Source organism: Rhea americana, unplaced genomic scaffold, assembly GCF_003343005.1.
Source record: "Rhea americana isolate MKP2758 unplaced genomic scaffold, rheAme1 scaffold_96, whole genome shotgun sequence".
NCBI lineage: Eukaryota > Metazoa > Chordata > Aves > Rheiformes > Rheidae > Rhea > Rhea americana.
In genome coordinates this window covers 213,306-232,548 of record NW_028187155.1, presented here as the reverse complement: position 1 = coordinate 232,548, position 19,243 = coordinate 213,306, and the positions used below count along the sequence as shown (strand labels likewise).

At 39.6% G+C, this 19,243-nt stretch overlaps 1 protein-coding gene across 1 annotated transcript; it reads right to left on the bottom strand.

Annotated features, from left to right (window-relative positions):
* Window positions 1-551: 551 nt before the first annotated feature.
* On the bottom strand, window positions 552-17,213 carry RNPEPL1 (arginyl aminopeptidase like 1). The gene is made up of 10 exons (XM_085325100.1): window positions 17,061-17,213; window positions 16,244-16,395; window positions 15,668-15,784; window positions 14,139-14,374; window positions 11,783-11,896; window positions 10,590-10,702; window positions 9,452-9,560; window positions 7,789-8,016; window positions 7,433-7,575; window positions 552-6,760 (listed from the first exon to the last, which is right to left on the bottom strand). Exons 1-10 carry the CDS (start codon window positions 17,211-17,213, stop codon window positions 6,488-6,490), a joined length of 1,638 nt encoding a protein of 545 aa, XP_085181226.1. The 3' UTR covers window positions 552-6,487.
* Between the last annotated feature and the right edge of the window lie 2,030 nt (window positions 17,214-19,243).

The window sequence follows — 19,243 nt, the reverse complement described above, 5'->3', positions numbered from 1 at the left end:
TCCAGACCACCCTTCACTAACTCCAACACCAGTTCTGAGCTCTCTCAGGTGGGTCAAARGCATACTGAAGCAGGCCAAGGGGCTTTATCACCTGACCCTTCTGTAGAGAAGTCTCTTAAGAAGAGATCTACAGAAATGCAGAAGACTACAGTACTCTATTTCAGAAAGAAGTGGCTCAATTTCCTCCTTCAAACTTCAGCCTTAACAGAATGGAAACACTAGCAGGTAACTAACAGATGATCCACTTGCCCAACAGCARGGATTGATGCAGAAACACACTCTCTGCTCCTTACATACACCCATTTTGCAGACACAGGGCTTCTCCGTTGCATTCAGCAAATCTGATCAACAAACAAGACTTCTCACGTTTGAGTTTTGACCCGTTGGGGAGCAAAGGGAACATTGCCATCAGTAAGAATAAGGACCCCTCTGTCCAATGCTCAGGCAATAGAGTTGCAGCTGCACGGGCTATGCTGACACAGGATAGGTCTCTGCTGGGGGAGGGAAAGGAAAAAAAAGAGCTCTGTCTTAGAAACAGTGAGGCTGTCATCTGTGTGATTTCACCCTTGCTGCTTTATTCTGGAAATGGCAATCACAGACCACAATTGTAAAAAATCCATTAAAGGGCAGATTGTAGAAGTAGTATGAATGCTGAGCTCTAATGTTGTAAATATAGTAGCTCCTGCCTGGAACAGTGAACTAGTTACACATCTACCTGTATTCATCTATGACCATTAGAAGGAAAGAGATTGATGTTTCTTAGTCTCTAAGATATCTGATGTACTTTGCTTGCCCTGAGTACAAAGCTGGCAATGGGCAGTGAAATTAATCCATTATGCAGCAGGCAGTATTTTGTTTCTACTAACCCCAAAGCTTTTCAGAACAAAGGCAGCAGAGAATTTTCTCTGTTGCCCTCCTGGCAGTCCTACTGGATTCACCTATTCCTGAAGACAAAAGAAAAGAAAACAAGTATATATAAACAGCAAGTCCTGAGGAGATGTTTTAAGACAAATTGACACTTGCGTTTATGTCAGTTTTTCAATGCTTCACATTTCCTTGTAAAGGAGAACAGATGCCAAGAGGCTGAGTCCAGTTTCTGTGGAAATTGAAACAGTTAAAAGGAATTTGCCTGTGGTTAAATAGCAAGCTAATTTCAATGTGAAGACCAGCCTTTGTTAGATACGTATGTGATGATATTTTCATGATCATTTTTCCACAGTCTGGGTTTCATCAAACTTGTGTTCACATTAGTCATTTGTCTCCAACTGCAGATGGTTCCAGGACAGAGAGATAGTTAAAAAGTAATCTGAGCAATGCTGTTTACACACATTCTCACCTTTATCTTCTAAAAAGGAGAATTCACTTGGCCCATGGTTGAAGATGCTTCCTAAGATTCCCTCCCAATCATCCAGACAGACTCTGACACGTAGAGGATCCTTAAATTGCACATGGGAACTCTTCCAATCCTTTAGATCCCAATACCAAGATCAGGAAGGCACAAAGTCCTTGGAGCTTTATTAGTCCATGCAATACCTCTAGACTGAGAGTGGCCAGTGCTGGATCAGATGAATAATGCAGAATCTCACTCTGCAGCTTAAGGGAGATTGAAAAGAGGGGATTTGAGTTTTATGCTCAGGAGAGCGTGAAAGAAGTCCCTGCTGGTTTTCAGACAGCTTGGAGCAGCTTGGTAATACACTATGCTCTTCAGCTAGTGGGAAAATTCACTCTTCTTCTAGAAAGATGGCGTGGCGCAGCCTGAGGACGACTTCCATGCTAGATAAAAACTTCCACCATTACTTCAGATACATCATAAGGCAGAACACAGCTCCAGCTCTACACACTATTGTATTGGTTACAATAGTGCACAAGAACAATATGATGCATGATACCAAAATTAAAACAATGCAAGAAGCTGATGCTTCCATAGATCATATGCAGAATGTCAACCATTTATGACTTGGACTCACTAATCCCTTTCCACCAAATCACAGAGGCATGAACAACACTCCAGTCTCCCATCCTTACATAACACCTCCCACTCTTCCTTAAAACCCAGCATCTCAGTAAGTACGCTTTTGGAAAGGGATACAATACTCTGCAAAACCTGTTAATGTCATTTCTTAAATTTTAAAGAGAGATTTCTCTTTACTACAGTAAAGCCTCATCTTTGTGGAGCACAGAGCATGCCATGTTCATCACAATCCTAGCTCTCTTAACAAGAGATCAGAGGAATAAGATGTGACTTTTCAAGTGCAGAAGGCGCATGCACATGGTGAAGGAGTGGTAGGCGGTATTCACACAGGGACAATAGTTTAACTCAACTAGCTAGTCTTCTTCTGTAGACAATGAAAAGAAAGARAGTCACCTCCAGAGTATGGAGTAACGTCTCTCTGCACTCCTTGGGTATAAGAGAAAAGGTTACCATGTCAATATACAACACCTTCTAACCAGTGCCCAACTTACTATCGTAATTACTGAAAGAACAGGATACATCCGACAACATTAATAAAAATCTCTTTTTAAGTTGGTGCAGAACATACAGACAGCAGCATTTGAGGTAATTTTTGAGAAACAGTATGCAGTTCTGGTGATTTCATTTTAAAAGGATGCTGAAACATCATGCTCCACATGAGAACTAAAGCAATACATGAAGTGAAGAAAATATACCTTGCAGCAAGAGACTAAACAACTCAATTTGTCTTCTCTGAGAATTAAGAGGTACTTACATGGACAAGAGGTTACTATCAGTAAACAGTGTCTATGTTTGTCAAACAAGGCAATAGCTTCAAGATGTGGAAGCTGAAACTATACAAATCCAAACTAGAAATTAGGCAGACATTTTTAGGAGGGCATATAATTAACGACGAGAACAATTTAGCCAGGGCTTCAGCAAATTCCATGTCATTTAAATTTGGTCCTCCAAAGAGAAAAAAATTTTGTGTCTCAAACGCTAGTTGTTTCGTAACTCTCAAACTGTGATTTCTGCTGTGGCTTGTTTTATACATAAAGTCCGATATCGTAGTCGCAATGACTTTAAGCTGCTACTAGCCTTGATAAAAAGTGTGAAAACAAGCGTCCTGTGATTTGTAAGTGTTGCTTGTATTGAGGTATTTTAACTTTGGACAAATACAAGCAGAGAAACCAAAGTGAAGAAGTGTACTTGACCTAAGTGAGTTGCGCAGTAAGCGTGCTTAGCATAGAAGTACAAAAGGTTGCCTGTTATCCAAAAAAAGGCAACGGCCAAGGTCACTGTAGTGTGAGAATGTGACAAAACTTTGGTTAAATCATAATGTTTGAGATGCTTGCTAGAATTGCTCTTGGTTAATAAAGAGCGCACAGTGAGGGTTTTGTAATATAACCATAGCAGCATAATTACTGGTACAAGCTTGACAGAGTAAAATGTGCAGCTAACAGGAATTATACCTAATATATTATCCAACATGACTATGAAATGCTAAAAAGATAAAGTTAGTAATATTCCATTTTATTAAAGTGTTTAGCTCTTCAGAGCTTTTCCACAAGTGATATTTCTAGATCCCATATCACCCTGCTCAAGGCCACAATGAAATAAACAAAGTAAATAATAGCTTTGATTTTCAGAAAAAGGAAGGTAACTATCTCTTGATATCTGCTTAAAACCAATTTGCTGTATTAATTTTACTTTAACGTGTCAGAAATGAACTAGCAAAGATAGGGCCCATAAACAGTTTCTATTTAATCTCAGTCCAAGTTTCCAGTCAACATAAAGTCTAGGAAAGATCATGATAGAAAGTTGCCTGAAGCAATTTATTTTGTATCAACAAAAGGTAGGCTTATCCCCACAAACACACTCCCAATTTTTTCTCTCTTCAAAATAAAAATGCATTCCTTGTTCACAGGAAGAGCTAAAGTACCTGAAGAAAGAAGTATGGAATATTTTCAACAAATCTTACTCTGCTTCTATGTTTTAGAGAACAAGGCTTATGAAATAGCCATCTGATGGGATCTCACRTAGATAAGAACAGAAATGCTAACTTAAATCTTGCATTCTTTAATCAGGAAAGGTCTGTTAGGTTCAGCCAGCACATCCCTGTTCCGATGCACGTATATGCAAACACACAGCTGATATGATCTATTTCAGACAGTTGTAATACAACAAATAATATTTACTTTTGATTATTTTCTTTTGCCTCCTCTCCAACTTTTTGCTGTGCAGCTTTTAAGTAGCTTCCAAACTCCTTATGTGCTATACTCCAGAAAACAACAAAACAAAGACAACGTACCAAGTTAGCTCTTCCATATGTCTACAGCAGGGACACTGAAAAACAGCCAAAAAGGCTAAACTTGTCACAGAGCTTAGTTTAATTTGACAATCATCATAAGGCATCCATGTAAATTAAAAATTCCCATCAGGCTCGCATACGTTCTCCCACAAAATAAAACATGTTAAAATGGAGGCCTCTGATTCCAAACGATGCTAGTGGTTACTGGTCCTGGCCAGGCTGCCACTGCTTGCAGTGGGGTCTAGGAGACGCAGCACCAACAGTGGCAAATCAGGAAGTGGAAAGTCAGCTTGCACAAATCTCTTTCAAGAGAGCAACAAATAAAAAGGAAAGAGATTTGTACATAAAACATCATTCTCCATTCCCTCCGGGAAAACAAAACAGAACGAAAAAGATAACTCCATTCAAGGAGTAAAGAGCAGAGCTTGGCGTTCTCAAGCCCAATAATGCAGATGGCCCATTTTGAAACCTAACGAAGCACTAAGGAGGCCTGAGTTTATTATTGCTTTATCCCAGTTCAGCCCAGGCTAAGGCTACAGTGAAGTCCAAATTAATTTAAAGCCAGAAAATACAGATCCAGTAACAGCACCTAAGTCCCCATCCACACATGGGTGTAAACAGATTTTTTGGTGAAAAAAACATCTCCCGAGCTTCCCATCTTCCTGTGCTATACAGATCCTCATAGCAGCACTAAAATTTGCCCAAAAGGATTCCACACATTCTCTCTCGCATGTCCGTTAGCTGAGCCTCTCCCAAAGGTTTGACCTGTTAATCAAACTGTCACGGTCATACATCAGCTCAGAGACAACTACTGGGAGCTCACCAAGAGGCACACAAATGACCCACATTTTAAAGAATGTGGCACAGAGTCTAAAAACCATCACCTGTACTGTGCAATTCCCTCGGGCTGCAACAGCAACCCCAACAACGCTTTGCCCTCAGCACTTCTGAGACGAGATGGCACAGACAGAAGAGAGGATCTCTCTGTCCTGGGTGCCTGGCTAGTTATCTAGAGAAATAGCACGCTGTGTAAATGAATTGGCATCTTCCCACCTCCGTGAGTCAGAACAGACTCGGGTAATGCGAGGCTTAAAAGTTGCACACCAAGAAAGAGGGCGCTTCCCTCAGACTATCATATSACCGAGCAACTGTTATTCAGGCAGTTGTTATTCAAGGCAATACAATTTTAGCATGGATATCTTCATGGTTGACTTATAGGCCCAACACATGCTAAGGATCTTTTAAAAAATTAAGTAAAAGGTCCTGTTAATTCTTCCAAAGGGACAGAATGGAAAATCCATAGTGCATCTGAAGAACGCACATGCTACAAATCCTTAGACACTAACAAGGGTTACAGCTAGACTTGTCAAAACAGTTAAAAAAGATTTAGGCATCCAGCCATTACCAGAATTGATGGCACTTGGGCACCTAATTTATTTTTTTCTGAAAATTCGAGCCTAAATGTTTCATTATTGCTTGTCCCAATGAGTGCAAAGGAAAAACTGAGGGTAGGGTTAACTCTGGAGGGATTTCAAATCCATCATAAGATTTCCCTGCTCTTCATATACATATGAATATATATATATATATATATACACACACATCTATATATTCATATATATAGGTGTATATATATAAAAAGCATTATTATTTATCCAACTGGGGAAAAAACCCAGACACTATTTAAAATTAGTTTCTCAATTATTTAAGCATTAGTCCCCTACCTCCCAAATCACAACACTTCTGTCACAGTAAGGAGCATAACATGAAATCATTTTCCTGCCACTTAAAATTCCTGAGTCTCTCCTTTGCAGAACTCTGGCCCAAATATCAGGTTAATGGCAGCTGGATACATATACACTCCCCAGCAACATATACACAGCAAGTAGGATGTGCCTCAGTGGCCTCAAACAAAAGAAGCTCAGAGAAATCATCCAGAAGAGCCTCAGGAAAGAGAACTGTCCGCTTTCCCTGGATATSCACTCGACCCTGCTCAGTATAAACTAAATCAAAATATCCATCCCACAGCTGAAGGAGATCTCCGAAGCCTGGCAGTGTCACATGCTGGGTACTTGAAGGCACATTTGCTTTGTGTTTTGGGAAAAGAAATCCAGTTACAACAACACACTGCAGCTGCAGGGCTGAGAGAAAGGAGGTGACACTTTGTATCTTTCCTCTATTCCTGTCCCCATTTTCAAGCTTCATGGCTGGCATGAGCTGGTGATCTAAGCAGACACATTAACATCCCTGAGTGAAATGGCACCATTAGTGGCCTCTGAGACTTTGTCCTCAAGCACCATTGCTGGTGTGTCTGTAGTGACTGCTGTAGTGTCTATGGCAGGAAGTGGATTCAAGCCCTGTGATAAGATCTGCTGGATGGTTTTCCGCAAATTGGGGTGCAGCTGGTTTTGGGTCTGGTAAAAAATTTCTAAGGCAAAAGACTTCAGGGTGCCAGTGCAAAGGTCCTCATAAAGTGGAATTGTGTACATCCGAGACATCTGCAAAAAAGGAAAACTGGATAATACCACTTCAGTGAAAGGCAAGAGATTCAGCCATTCCACAATTACTCAGACAACCCTGAATGACTTCAGGTTGGACACAAACATCACATTTCTTCTATTCTAAATAAATCTAATACWAAAATTTTTACAAATGATAAAAAAATTACTTGATCTGTAAGACTGAGCTGTTTCCACAAATAACAGAATTACTTAAAAGGCCAAGGAGAACAGGCCACAGCAAATGCCTGCAGTAACCTTTTACTTCTGCACAATAAAACAACTACTGAAATGAATTTGATGAGCCCTAGCCTTGCTTGAAGTGTAAATATTCACAGGAAAAAAGAAAAAAAGTCACGATGTAGTATTGTGAAAAATTCTGCTCTAGAAAAGCCAGGGCTACTACAAAGCAACACAAAAAATGCATTGGGCAGAGCTGGGACAAGGGTATTGAGTTAGGCTAGAAAAGCAGAGATTATTGGTAGGCAATTCAAATTACATCTGCCCATTCCTCCCCACCCGCTAGCAGGTGAGCCATGCTTGGCCCCTTTGCAACACACCTGGTCTACACTTGGCCAGGAAGCAGAAGTTCCAAGGTCTTTCACGTCGCATGTCTCATGCACATGTCTCATGCACTGAGAGGTGCAGTGATTTTAATCCAGCAGTTAGTACCTGGTTTTCCAAGAAGCGTCGGACTTTGTAAAGGTCTGGATAATAGTCATTTCGGACTACAATCTGCAACCAGCGGATACGGATCTCTGCATTCATGGAGTCCAGCTGAGAGGAGTAACATTCCGAAAGCTTTTTTATCACCGCTGAAGAGAGCAGATACGCAGAGAAAGAACATATTACTATGACATATTTTGTCATATTTGAGAGTCATTAGAGAATAATAAACGATAAACTCAGCTTGGGGTGTGGTTGTTCTTTCTTTTTTGTGATTATCACCCCTCTCCCTCCCCAAAAAAGAAAGAATTGAAGTCTTCATTCCAGAAATACTTTTCTACCATCCTGATAAGAGTACCCACCATGTGGCAGTGGTGACCCATCCAGCAATCTGTCCAAGAAAAGCACAGTTTGAAATGTTCTCCATTTAGTGAGGTCAGCACTGCTGGCAGCAGCAGCAGAATCCAGTGGCTCGGTGGTCCAGAGTTTGAAGAGATTCTCCACTGGTCTGGTCAGACTGGATCCCTGAGATAAATCTGGCTCAGCTAACGGAGGTCCTGTAGCATTGAGCCAACGTTCAAACTCCAGTCCTGGAATAAGAAGCACCAAAATGTGTCAAGTAGAACACCAAAATGTGTCAAGCTATAGGTGGCTTGGCTGTGTCAAGGTTCAGAACTGCCTCTAGCACACTTTAAGAGAGGTTCTAACAATAGGAAATCAGACCAACCTATAGTTATAGTGACATATCAGAAGCGAGAGCCGCARTGTTGGCAGATTCATCAGCGTAGCCAGTGCTACATCTGGGAAAGTGTCAGTAAAATCTATGCCAAATTTAACCATAATGTTACCTAGCATTTACACACAGCAGTAAGTTCTTGAGAAACATATGCTATCAAAGCTGCTAGGCAGACAAATGTCTATGATTCTGCAAAAAAATGGGGGAAAATCTGCTTCATAAGAAAAGTAGGTGAGAGGGCTGACTAAACCCTTTCTATCTCAACCAGCAAAAACATAAGCAATTTTARATTCATTTATACCATCAGTAAGTAAAAACCAAAAAAGTTTCTCAACAAGTGGCAGAACCAACAGAGCCTATTTTCCAACAGAGCTGCCCCTCCTTGAACCTCTACCACCTCAGCACTTTCCTACCCTTGGCAACACTTCCAGTTCCACACCATCTCCACTGAAACTCCTCTCTCCTTCATGTCCTGAATTCCAGCCAAGCAGAGTTAGCACAGACTGTGGTTCCCTCATTAGCCAACAGTGGGCCAAACAAAACACAGAAGTGCTGAGCTCACGCTGCAACCTTTCCCACAGTAGGAGCACTAATCTACATGTCTCTGCAGGCAGCTTCCACAAAATTGTAGAAACTTAGTAGAGCTGTACTCCCCTGCCAATTTGGTTTAAACTGACCAAATGGGTTTGATGATTATTTGCAAGGATGGACACATGGTCTGATCATGGTAGTCTCATTTCTTTAAGAAAACAAGCTAATAAACATCTAATAGACTACAGATCTTTGCAAATCCATGAGCAAGAAAAGGTTGTAAGGAGAGGATGACAAGAGAGGAAACAGTGAAAAGAGAGTTTACATGCATAAAGGATCTTGGGAACATTACAGTTTTCAAAGCGCGTTTCCTGTAATTAAAATACATGGAATTTCAGTTTAAGTTCCCATCGTCCTCTTCCTGTAATCATGATGATTTCCATTTGAACATGTGTAAATGGCATATACACTGATCACTTCGTCTGCAGAGTGAAAGATGAGCTAATCAGAAAGTTAACCAAGGGGCACTCAGATGATTAAGGCTGAAACTGTTTGGCAATTTAAGATATTTCCCAGCACAGACGCAGTAACAGTAAATCATCACAACCAATTTTAACGTGAACATCTGGCTCCTGCCAAAGGGTTTTGTTTGCCTCAAACTTAGCATCTGCTCATGCATTCTCTAAGCCAAGCACAAAATTTATCATCCACAGTTTCTATAGTTTCTGCAGTTGGCTAAAAGAAAATCTCCTCCCTACCTTCTTTGCTCTCAACACATTGCTCTTTCAGCTCTGGAAAAAAATTCAGGAAGGAATCCAGAAGATCTTGAGCCACAACACTGGTAAATTTGTACTTCTCAATGTAGGCCTGAAACAGCATAAAGGGTAAATTATGGTTAGAAGAAAGACAGCCTTCAATTGATGGAGAACCACTGTACTCAAAAAGAAAATGGATAGAAGAGTGAGAACAGGTATTTGGAAAGTAGGTGAGGGTTTAAATCAAGAAAATGTTTCCCCCAACCATAAAATGAGGAAAGCACTATAACAAGAAAAAATAGGGTAGCTGCAAAGATACTGACAGCCAAGTACAGTTTTTTTCTGATCCAGATCACTGACACACTAACATATCAAGCGCAGAAAGGTTTCCTCATACTTCACACTTGTGAAAGTCAAGAGTACAGCTGGCTACCGTATTGTTCACGTAGACTATGCCCTGACATAACTATATAAGAGAGAAGATAGAATGGGGGATAGATGGGAAGAGGAGAAGGAAGAGAAAATGCATGCAGTAAAAACAAAAAGCAATAAATTGTGTCACTACTCAAAAAGAAGTCAATAGCTGATACACTTTTCTAGAGGATTTAGCAGATGTGCTCCAAGATACCAAAGCTGCCCCCAAATATAGGAAACCATTATTTTCTAGGGAGCTGGGTTTCCAGTCACTATGGCTTAAAAAGCAAATGCTGAGAATTCTGTTTTGAATAAAGTCACATTATTCCAGTCATAACTAACCCACGTTGTAACTGCTTTTTAATTATTTGGAGCGCAGAACAGGATATATATATATATATATATATATATATATATATATATATATATATATAAAAATACATTACTCCTCTGTATTTGGCAACCTCATAAGCTCAGAGTCTAAGATGGAAGACGACCACAGGCACATGCATTTAAGAGAAAACTCACAAAAATCATGTCATGCATTGAGGATAATCCCAGCATGGCAGAAAGGGCCACACTGTTCTTCCGTCTCAGACATCCTTGTATTCTACTTTATCCATAATTACCATGACAATGAGTCATAGTGACAAAACCTGAAACCACAGAGATTCTACATCTTAAGAGAAACATGTTTTAGGTGTTGTAGGTACATATTCACACTAACTCTTAGGAAGGAGTCGAAGTGTCTTGGGTCTCCACAGAGCTGAGACAGGTAGTAAACAAAGCAGTAGCCTTTCTCATAGGTGAAGAGGTTCATTAAATTACTAGGATTTACACCTGAAAGAAAAAAAAAAAAGAGTTACAAGACACTGTTTAATGAGGACACTATTTCCAATTCTCCTAAATGTGCAGACCCCCTAGAAATCACACAGTCAAAGTGCAGGGACTTAAAAACAAAACAAGTCTGTTATCAGTACATTTATTTTACTGCTCTGTGTCATCTGAAAAGCAGCCCAAGCACACAGCTGAAAAATCAATGACTGGAGGCTAAATATTAATTCCCTATGGAACAAGTCACTTCAAATGAGAAAACACTAAAAGCACACCTGGAATTTGAAAACAAAACCTTTTTTCAGCCCCAAACCCAAAGAATTACCATAGATTTCAATACAAGGAAAGCATTACGTATTCCTTTTTCGGAGACTTCCAACACACTAACCGTTTCCTCTTCCATTCCACTGAGTCCCAGTGATATCCCTATGTGCATTTTAGGTTATTCTATGAATCTAGAGTGAAGATGGCTTCACAGAGTAGGGCTCCATGTCTACTTTCAATGATACTGATAAAATTAGAGAACTATCAACAAAGAGGCACATAGCACTAAAATGCATGAGTGTATTTGGCTCAGGAGATAACCAAGCAGCTTCTAACATTGCATAGTTGATTCAACAGGAAAGCAAGCACATATGTTTCTACGTTTRTGAGTACAGATGTGGTTAGGTTATTACTTACATAAAAAGAGGAACTTTTAATAAAATTATCTGACGTTTCAAAATAYCTTCATTATAAACTACTTAAGTTTACACATTCAGAGCTTCAAAGCTACTCAAGCTTTCAAGGCAGAAGTTTTTCACACATTGTTTCTGCCCGAGGAGTCTGTACGTTCTATTTTTAAACAGAATAGTCATATTCAAGTTAGCAAAGTTTGAAGAAAACTGCATCCACATTTTAAAAACTGAAAATCAGAACATGCAGCTCACTGAAGGCAAGTTCCCTCATTTACTTTCAGACTGTTTTAYGAACTAATTTTTTTTCTTTGTTTTATAAAGGGCATGTAAAAATTAGTCTTTTTTTGCTCTACATTCCAGCATCTATATATTCAAATTCTGTGTATTGTAGCTCCAGCAAAAGCAATACCTGGCTCCAATTTAACCTGAAGCTTGCTGACAGGGTTATCTTCTCCAAGGAGCTTCATCTGTCTGTGGAGAGCATCAAGGCGGAATGCAGTCTCCAGGCATGTGAAGGCAGCTCCTATCCCAGAAAGAAACAGGTTAGTTCTGGAAAAATGAATGCTGACCTACCACATGTACAAAATACTGACTACTGAAAACGTAAAAGACAATAGCGAGAGAAAATTGCAATTTGTAATGGAAGTCAGAACYTGAAACAGTGTATGTACTATCATGATTATGCAGCAGCCTGTACTGAAAGAACAAAGCAGCATGAAAATTATGCTAAAATTTACATCCCTGATATCATCTGATCAATTCTTGCAAGATAAGCAGAACAGCATTGGAATAACTGCTGCACTGGTAACYTCTAAGGGGCAACATGTGCTATAAAAAGTAATGTCCGTTGTACACTGGTAGATATTTCTCTTAGAATTCTATTTTCAGTGTCAGAGATACTACTTAAAGAATGTCACCTCTTGGATGCAAACAGAAAAGGAATTAGATTTAACAAAGCTATAAAGTATCCTGCAGATCTTTCTAAAGCTTTATCTAGCATCTTGATCATATTGTATCATACAGTTTTCACCTTCCACTCATCAGGATTTCTTTAGTAGCTACAGCTTGGTTGGCTACACTTCCTCTTCTATCTAACTGCACTGCAGAGTGTTCCATACTGCTAAAAGTGTTTTTACTCTCAAGCCAAACTAGCTGTACTTCACCGGTAAGTCAAGAGATCTTTATTATATTCTTGCAGATGTAGAAAGGTGTGGGAAATGGCGTTAGATTTAGAAGATACCTAAAATCAAGGAACATTAACACAGCTTTCTTCGCTAGGTCTTCAACTTCACTGATAGAGTCTCATTGTATACATAAGAAGTTGACATAACCAGAATGGGAATGAAGAACCAGGATATGTCTGTAAGATAGAAGAGCCTGCATGGAAGATAAAGGGGCAGATCTGCCTCACAGGAGGAAGAAAGAACCGAGACGGTATTTAGGGCAATTATTTCAAGCTAGAAATAGGGAGGAGGATTAGGTGGGATCCAAGAACTGTGGTGGTCACYAGACTCATATTTCTGTAAAGGATGCCATTACAAAGATGCCTTTCTATTAGCAGCAGAAAACACTCCAGAAAAGACTTCAGAAAGGGCAGGAATTAGATCACAAGATTTTCCCAGAAATAAAACGGATTGTAGAAAAAGTTAAATGAAGAAGGGCACAGGAAGAGGCAGTTCTTAGWTTCCTGAACAACTGCTTTTTGAAACAACCAGTTTCAAATTTCAAGAGAACAGACCAAAATCAGCAAGGATCACATCTTACGCCAGAGAGAGACAAAGATGGAATAAAAGATGTGTATCTAAAAGTATCTTTTGGCCTATTCATATGATTGTCATGTATAACATAATGTGACTTAATAGAAGAGAGTCCTAAAAGTTGGGAATTACTCAGTGTACAATAGCTTTCGAAGACTACACTTTGAATGCCTYCATATACACTCACAGCACATCTTTCCCTACAATTTCAGTATCACCATCTTATCTCCAAAAACAATACACATGAATAAACAAAGGCATCCTTCTAAACACTTCTGCTGCCAAGACTTTCAGGAAGATGAAATAGAATAAGATCATTTAACAAAACACATAAGAATACACATGGCACAGACTTTTAAGAAAATGTTGGGACAAAGTAGAAAAACGTACATTCCTATTAATCACTTTAAGAAAAGTCCAATCAAATTGAAAGGTAGTAAGAATGATTTATATATTCTAAAGACACTACCACACAACTGACCTGTAAATTCACTGATATAAGCTATAAAATGCTGGGGTCTACAACTGTACAGAGAGCCCCAGATAAAGAGTTAGCTAGGCAGACTTGCACATTTTATTTGATACCATCATTTTTTCCAATAGCAACTAACCACTAGCTGACAAGTATTAGAAAGATACTTGTTCAGAGGGTAGTTATTTCACAATGCAGCTATATTAAAATTTCTTACATCTTTCTCTGGAGCATCCTCTACTCACCTTGGTCTGACAGACGAACTCCTTCCTGGTATCAGTAATTCCAAAGTTCCTACAAATCTTCCTATAACACTGTACATATTTCAACTAACCCCTCTGATACATATCAAGTATTGAATCCACCCAAAGCCAAATAAACCTATCATATCCTAAGTATCCAAGATGGTCAATGCAAAATCTAGGACCATGCATGTTCCACAACAACAAAGAAAAACAGCTTCCTACAGACTCTGGAGCTCCCGAGGCAATTACTGATTAGACATATCGTAAGGAAAAACACTTCTGCAGCTATACCGTAGGTCTCAGTGGTGATCCGGCGCTGGGCATATGTGGCTAGCCCCTCGCTCAGCCACATCTCTTCCCAAGTAGCATTGGTGACTGCGTTTCCAAACCAGCTGTGGGCAACTTCATGAATGACATCAATAATTAGAAATTCATCACTCTCCAGAATGGAAGAGATGATGAAGGTCAGGCATGGGTTTTCCATGGCAACAATAGGGAAGGATGGAGGAAGAAAAACAATGTCATATCTAAAATTAGGGGGGGGGAGAGAGAGGAAAAAAAAAAGAGGGAAGAGAGGAAATAGGTAAGTTACCGCTATTCCAAAAGACATACATAGACTTTTTTTTTCGTTTAGGGAAAGCTCTTCTGACAATTTTTGTGATCCCAGAAACAAATCACCTAGGCCAGTGGTGCCCATTCTTCTGATCAGGAGATCACAGACTTTATTTTGCAGCTCTTTGGCCAAGGAGCTGCATAGCTTTGGACATAAGACTACCCATTCTTTTCATGTGTAGCAGGTCCAACAATTACCAGAAGCATCAGGCTCCCTTCCTGTATGCAAACTGATCTCAATTTGTATGTCTAATAGCCAGAACCATCAAGTTTACTCTACATGCACTGCTCACATACACACACAGATCCTTGCCCCATCCCCAGAGGCTCACAGCAAAAAGAGACACTAGGAAGCTGTAGAGCGGGTGAATTGATCTGCTGGGCCTGTAGGGTCAGCACAACGATTCTAGTCCCTCTGGTTCAGAATGTAAGAATTCTGCTCACTTTGTTTTCTAAATTTCTCCATCAATAACTGGCACTGGCATGCTGCACCTTGTTCTCAGATTATTTCAAACATTTTGTGGGGTTTGTTTTCGGGTTTAAAAAAGTCAACAAAAATCAAACAACCCCCCTCCACACACTTTCTTCATGCTTACCTTTAGGAAAGAAATATAGGAAGCCTTTATAAACATTTTCTCCCATCCAAAGAATCAAAAAATTCTCTCAAAAACACGCTCTTTTAGGTCTTATCTAATCACAGTCATGCTTAACTTCAGATTCTATGAGCATCATTTGTATTAGGACTGTCAGCGACTCTGTGTTGAGTRTAGTGCAGTTCAGCATTCTCAGGGATACTTCAATAAGTGTATCGCGTCAAGTACCAAATGGAAGGATCAAAACTAAAAATAAACCCACTATACTCTTTAAACAGTGTTCAGGCCAGTGTTGGATCTACATCACAAACACTATAGTTTTTTTTCCTAAAAAAAAAAAAAAAAAAAAAACACCCTTCCCTCCTCAGGAAAGATGCAGTGTTTAGAAATCTCCAATTTCTGCCCACCAGGCCCAGCAGAACACCATCCTGCTTCCATGCTCCTCTCTGACAAACAGAGAGTCAAAACTCCAAGAGTTCGTTTCTGACTACTACAGWGTCACCAATGAGAGTCTGATTTTCCTGTTATTGCTAACACAGGGAGGAGGCACTATCACTTCTTAGATTGCTTTATTTTGTTCCCGTTACACATTCCTGGAAGACTTCTTAAACTCACCTTCCCCAGATATATGGGCCATACAGACTCTCTGCGGCACTCAACCAGCGCTCTACCATGCCAGAAAGCTTACTGATGGCAGTTGGCAGCAGACAAGGCTCTGCCCACACTCTGCTCCTGTCAGAAAACAGAAAACATCAAGTGATACTTCCATGAACCAAGTTCTCTCTCATACAGAATAACCTGTCTTCTTACCAGACTTCTAAGTATAACATTGCTAACAGGTGTGTCACCTCAGTTAGGCCTTCTTTAGGCTAACGCTCAGTGGATACATGGCAAAAGATGACCATTGACTCAAAGATCATTTGAATTGCCTGAAGGCAATAAGGAAAGTAGCTGTAATGACTAAGGGGGGGGGGCGAGTAATAAGAAATATCTATGAAAGAGTAATCTCTTTCACCTTACAGTGCAGTGTTGTAAAATTCTTTGCATCCAAATAAAGCTCAAGCTCTCTGAACAGTCACAGCTCTTGGTCCCAACTATTCCCTTATCAATGACTTAAAGCATTTATCCCAAACAGCCTCACAGCACCCCATAGGGACCCAAAAAGCARAATCAACTGGCTGCAAATCTTACCTTGGACCTATATCTGCATGTATAAGATCTCCTGCCACCAGGGCCACTAGGTAGGCAGGAACTGGATATTCCATGTAAAATTGGTATACACCTTCCTCTTCTAAGTAGGTACTTTGAGTGGCACTCATCAACACCTGGAGGCCTGCTGGGGCCTGAAAGACCAGCATCAGACACACCAACTCACTAGATGATCACAGCCAAGGAACTATACTATAGATCTCTCTCTATTTATTTATTTTATGTACATCCTTTTAGGAATGGATGAAAAAAACAATCATTTAGAAAACATATAAAATGTAAGATTTCTGTATTTTTTTGTACCACAGTCTATTCCCAGTGAAAATACCAGTCAAACATATCAGTTATACGGACACTCATATTAAATGATTTCATCTACCCAAAATGCAACATTATTTGATGCTGCTTTCATAAAAACGTGCTTTGTCCTTTCAAGAACTGTTTGAATACACAATTTAAACAAGAGTTTACAATTTGAGTATTGTCATCAACAACCACTACTGGAAGTGACCAACCAAATTCTCTCATATTACCCATTTAAGGCGTATTCTTCCACAGTGGAGTTCTGAGAATGCAAGACTCAAGTGTGATAAGCAACACAGTTGCTTTTAAGACACTACTCCATTTTTATCTGGAAAACCAGACTATAGGATCTAAAAATCCTATATTTTTATATCACTATATATCATAACTAATACAATATTTTATATAATATATACATCTACAACATAACTTTGCTTTCACAAAATAAGAACAGCAAAGTGCCCAATTATCTATTTACATCAATTCAGTCACTTACCTTAACAGTAGCTGAATAGGTACATTTCACTGCTGGTGTATCAAAGCAAGGGAAGAAAGACCGGTTACACACCGAGTGGCCCTGCGTGAAGACGAATGGCTTGGCATTGCCGTATGTCAGTTCTGGATCCAGCCACCAAATCTGTTGRAACATTGAAGAAGAAGAGGTGAGGGAAAGGCATGAAATGAAAAGGTGGACCGGATGAACTGTCAAAAAAAAAAATGAAATCAAGAGGAAATTGTTAGGGAGGACAGACTCCCCAACTGTTTAGCTATCCATTAGTTCCCTAGATGCTACCTAGCATAGGGCACGTTTCCATTTCTAAGAAGCCACCTTCCTACTCCTGTTTATTCACCATGACTSCTCAGAGTAGTTTTGCACTGTCTAAACACTGAGTGGTAATGCACAACATAACATCTTCCAGCCCCACTATTTCTGTTACATTGATTTGCTTAATTAATAAAAGGTTCCTAACAAAYATCCATGCACCTTTCTTGTCAGAAAGAGTACCCTGAATACTTTCATCTTACTACTCAACACGAACAGGAGTAGTAGGGGTCAGGTAGTGCAGGCTAGAGGGAAAAAAAGGAAAAAAGAAAAAAAAAAGAGGCTGAACAGTGTACACAACATTATCTCGGACCCTGACATTGCCCTTCTGGCTGGAGCACCAAATATTTTGACACTATGCAAAAGAGGTAGCATATGTAAGAAACATCTGGTCAGTGACACTGGAGACCTCTTTCTAGAGAACGGATAAGGATATTCTGGGTGGTCGCCAAAAAAAAAAAGAAAAAGAGAGAGAGACCCCCCAAAAATCACTGAGCATGTCTTTATTTTGGGTTTCAAACAGCAAATAAACGRTCAGTTTGGCCGTGAGCAAATCATTAGAAGAGATTAAGAACAATATGAAAAAGTGCAACTTTTTGCCTTTTGTTTTTTTCTATTTCAAATGTAGTATTTGTGCTTTCACTTGCTCCCCRCCCCCAACTTTGAAGCGTAGGAACAATTTTAAATAAGGATTTGCTTGTAATCCTAAAGCTCTGGAGCTGAACTTTTATGAAAAATATCAACTATTATGAAACTTCCCACAAAGTTGGAAGCACTRTAAGTCTTAGGAACAGTTAAGCAGAAGGAATAAAGCTTTTGAGTCTGCTAAATTCTTAGATCAAAGTAACCAATAAATGTGAATTTATGGGACAGCAGTTAGCAYTGACACTATTTCAATTCTGACTTGCAAGACAGAACATATGCATATTAAAGTTCTGTCTCCTACTATCCCCAGTTAACCTCYGCATGTTCTCTCTCTCCCTCTGTCCTACAAGGTTATTCTGCTTTATCTTCTTCCTTTGCCTTTAGACTTGTCTTCTCTGAYGCCATTGCACTCCTCTTCCAAATCATCTGTTTAAGCAGAAACCCTGGGGATCAGTGAAAGGTATGGAAAGAAAATTTACTTTCAGTAGTTTTCMGTTCCTCATACACTGGGGAATAGCTTTTGGGGAGTGAGAGGCACCAACATAATTTAAAACATTTAGATAAAAGTAAAATTAATCTGAGAGCTTCATTCTCAACCTGGAATTTGTTTTAAGATTATCCYTTCTATTTCAACTCCAGAGACCAGAACTGGGCCTGTTTAAAGCATCCCTTCTCCTGACATACCTTGCCTCACTTACAYGTAAGAGCTAGGACTGTGAGAATATGTCCTAGCTGCTGTATTTCAGCATGTCACTGGCCAAACCCTACATCAAAGCTGAGGTGCCCTATGTTACTACCACCCACCTTCCACCCCACGGATACCCACATTTCATGGCAAKRAGCATCTTCTCTTCAATATGACATTGTGGAACTGGACATAGCAATTCCACTGGCTATTTGGGGACAAATTTGTCATTAATGTCACCTGTTTGAAACWAACAGCTTCCGCCCAGAGCACACAYTCACAAAAAACGCAGTTTCTGTACACACTTCCACTGGAAGATGTTTTCTYTGGGGTGAAGGGCACCAACAAAATTTTTAAAATTTATCTAAAAGTAAAAATAATCTCRGAGCAATTTTCTCTGCTTGGAAATTGTTTTAAAATAATCCCTCCTGTTTCAATCCTGCAGGCCAAACATATGCCTCACTTACGCTATGAGAGCTGGATAGGAAAGAAGCTCTGAAAAATATAGTTTTAATGATTTGCCCCA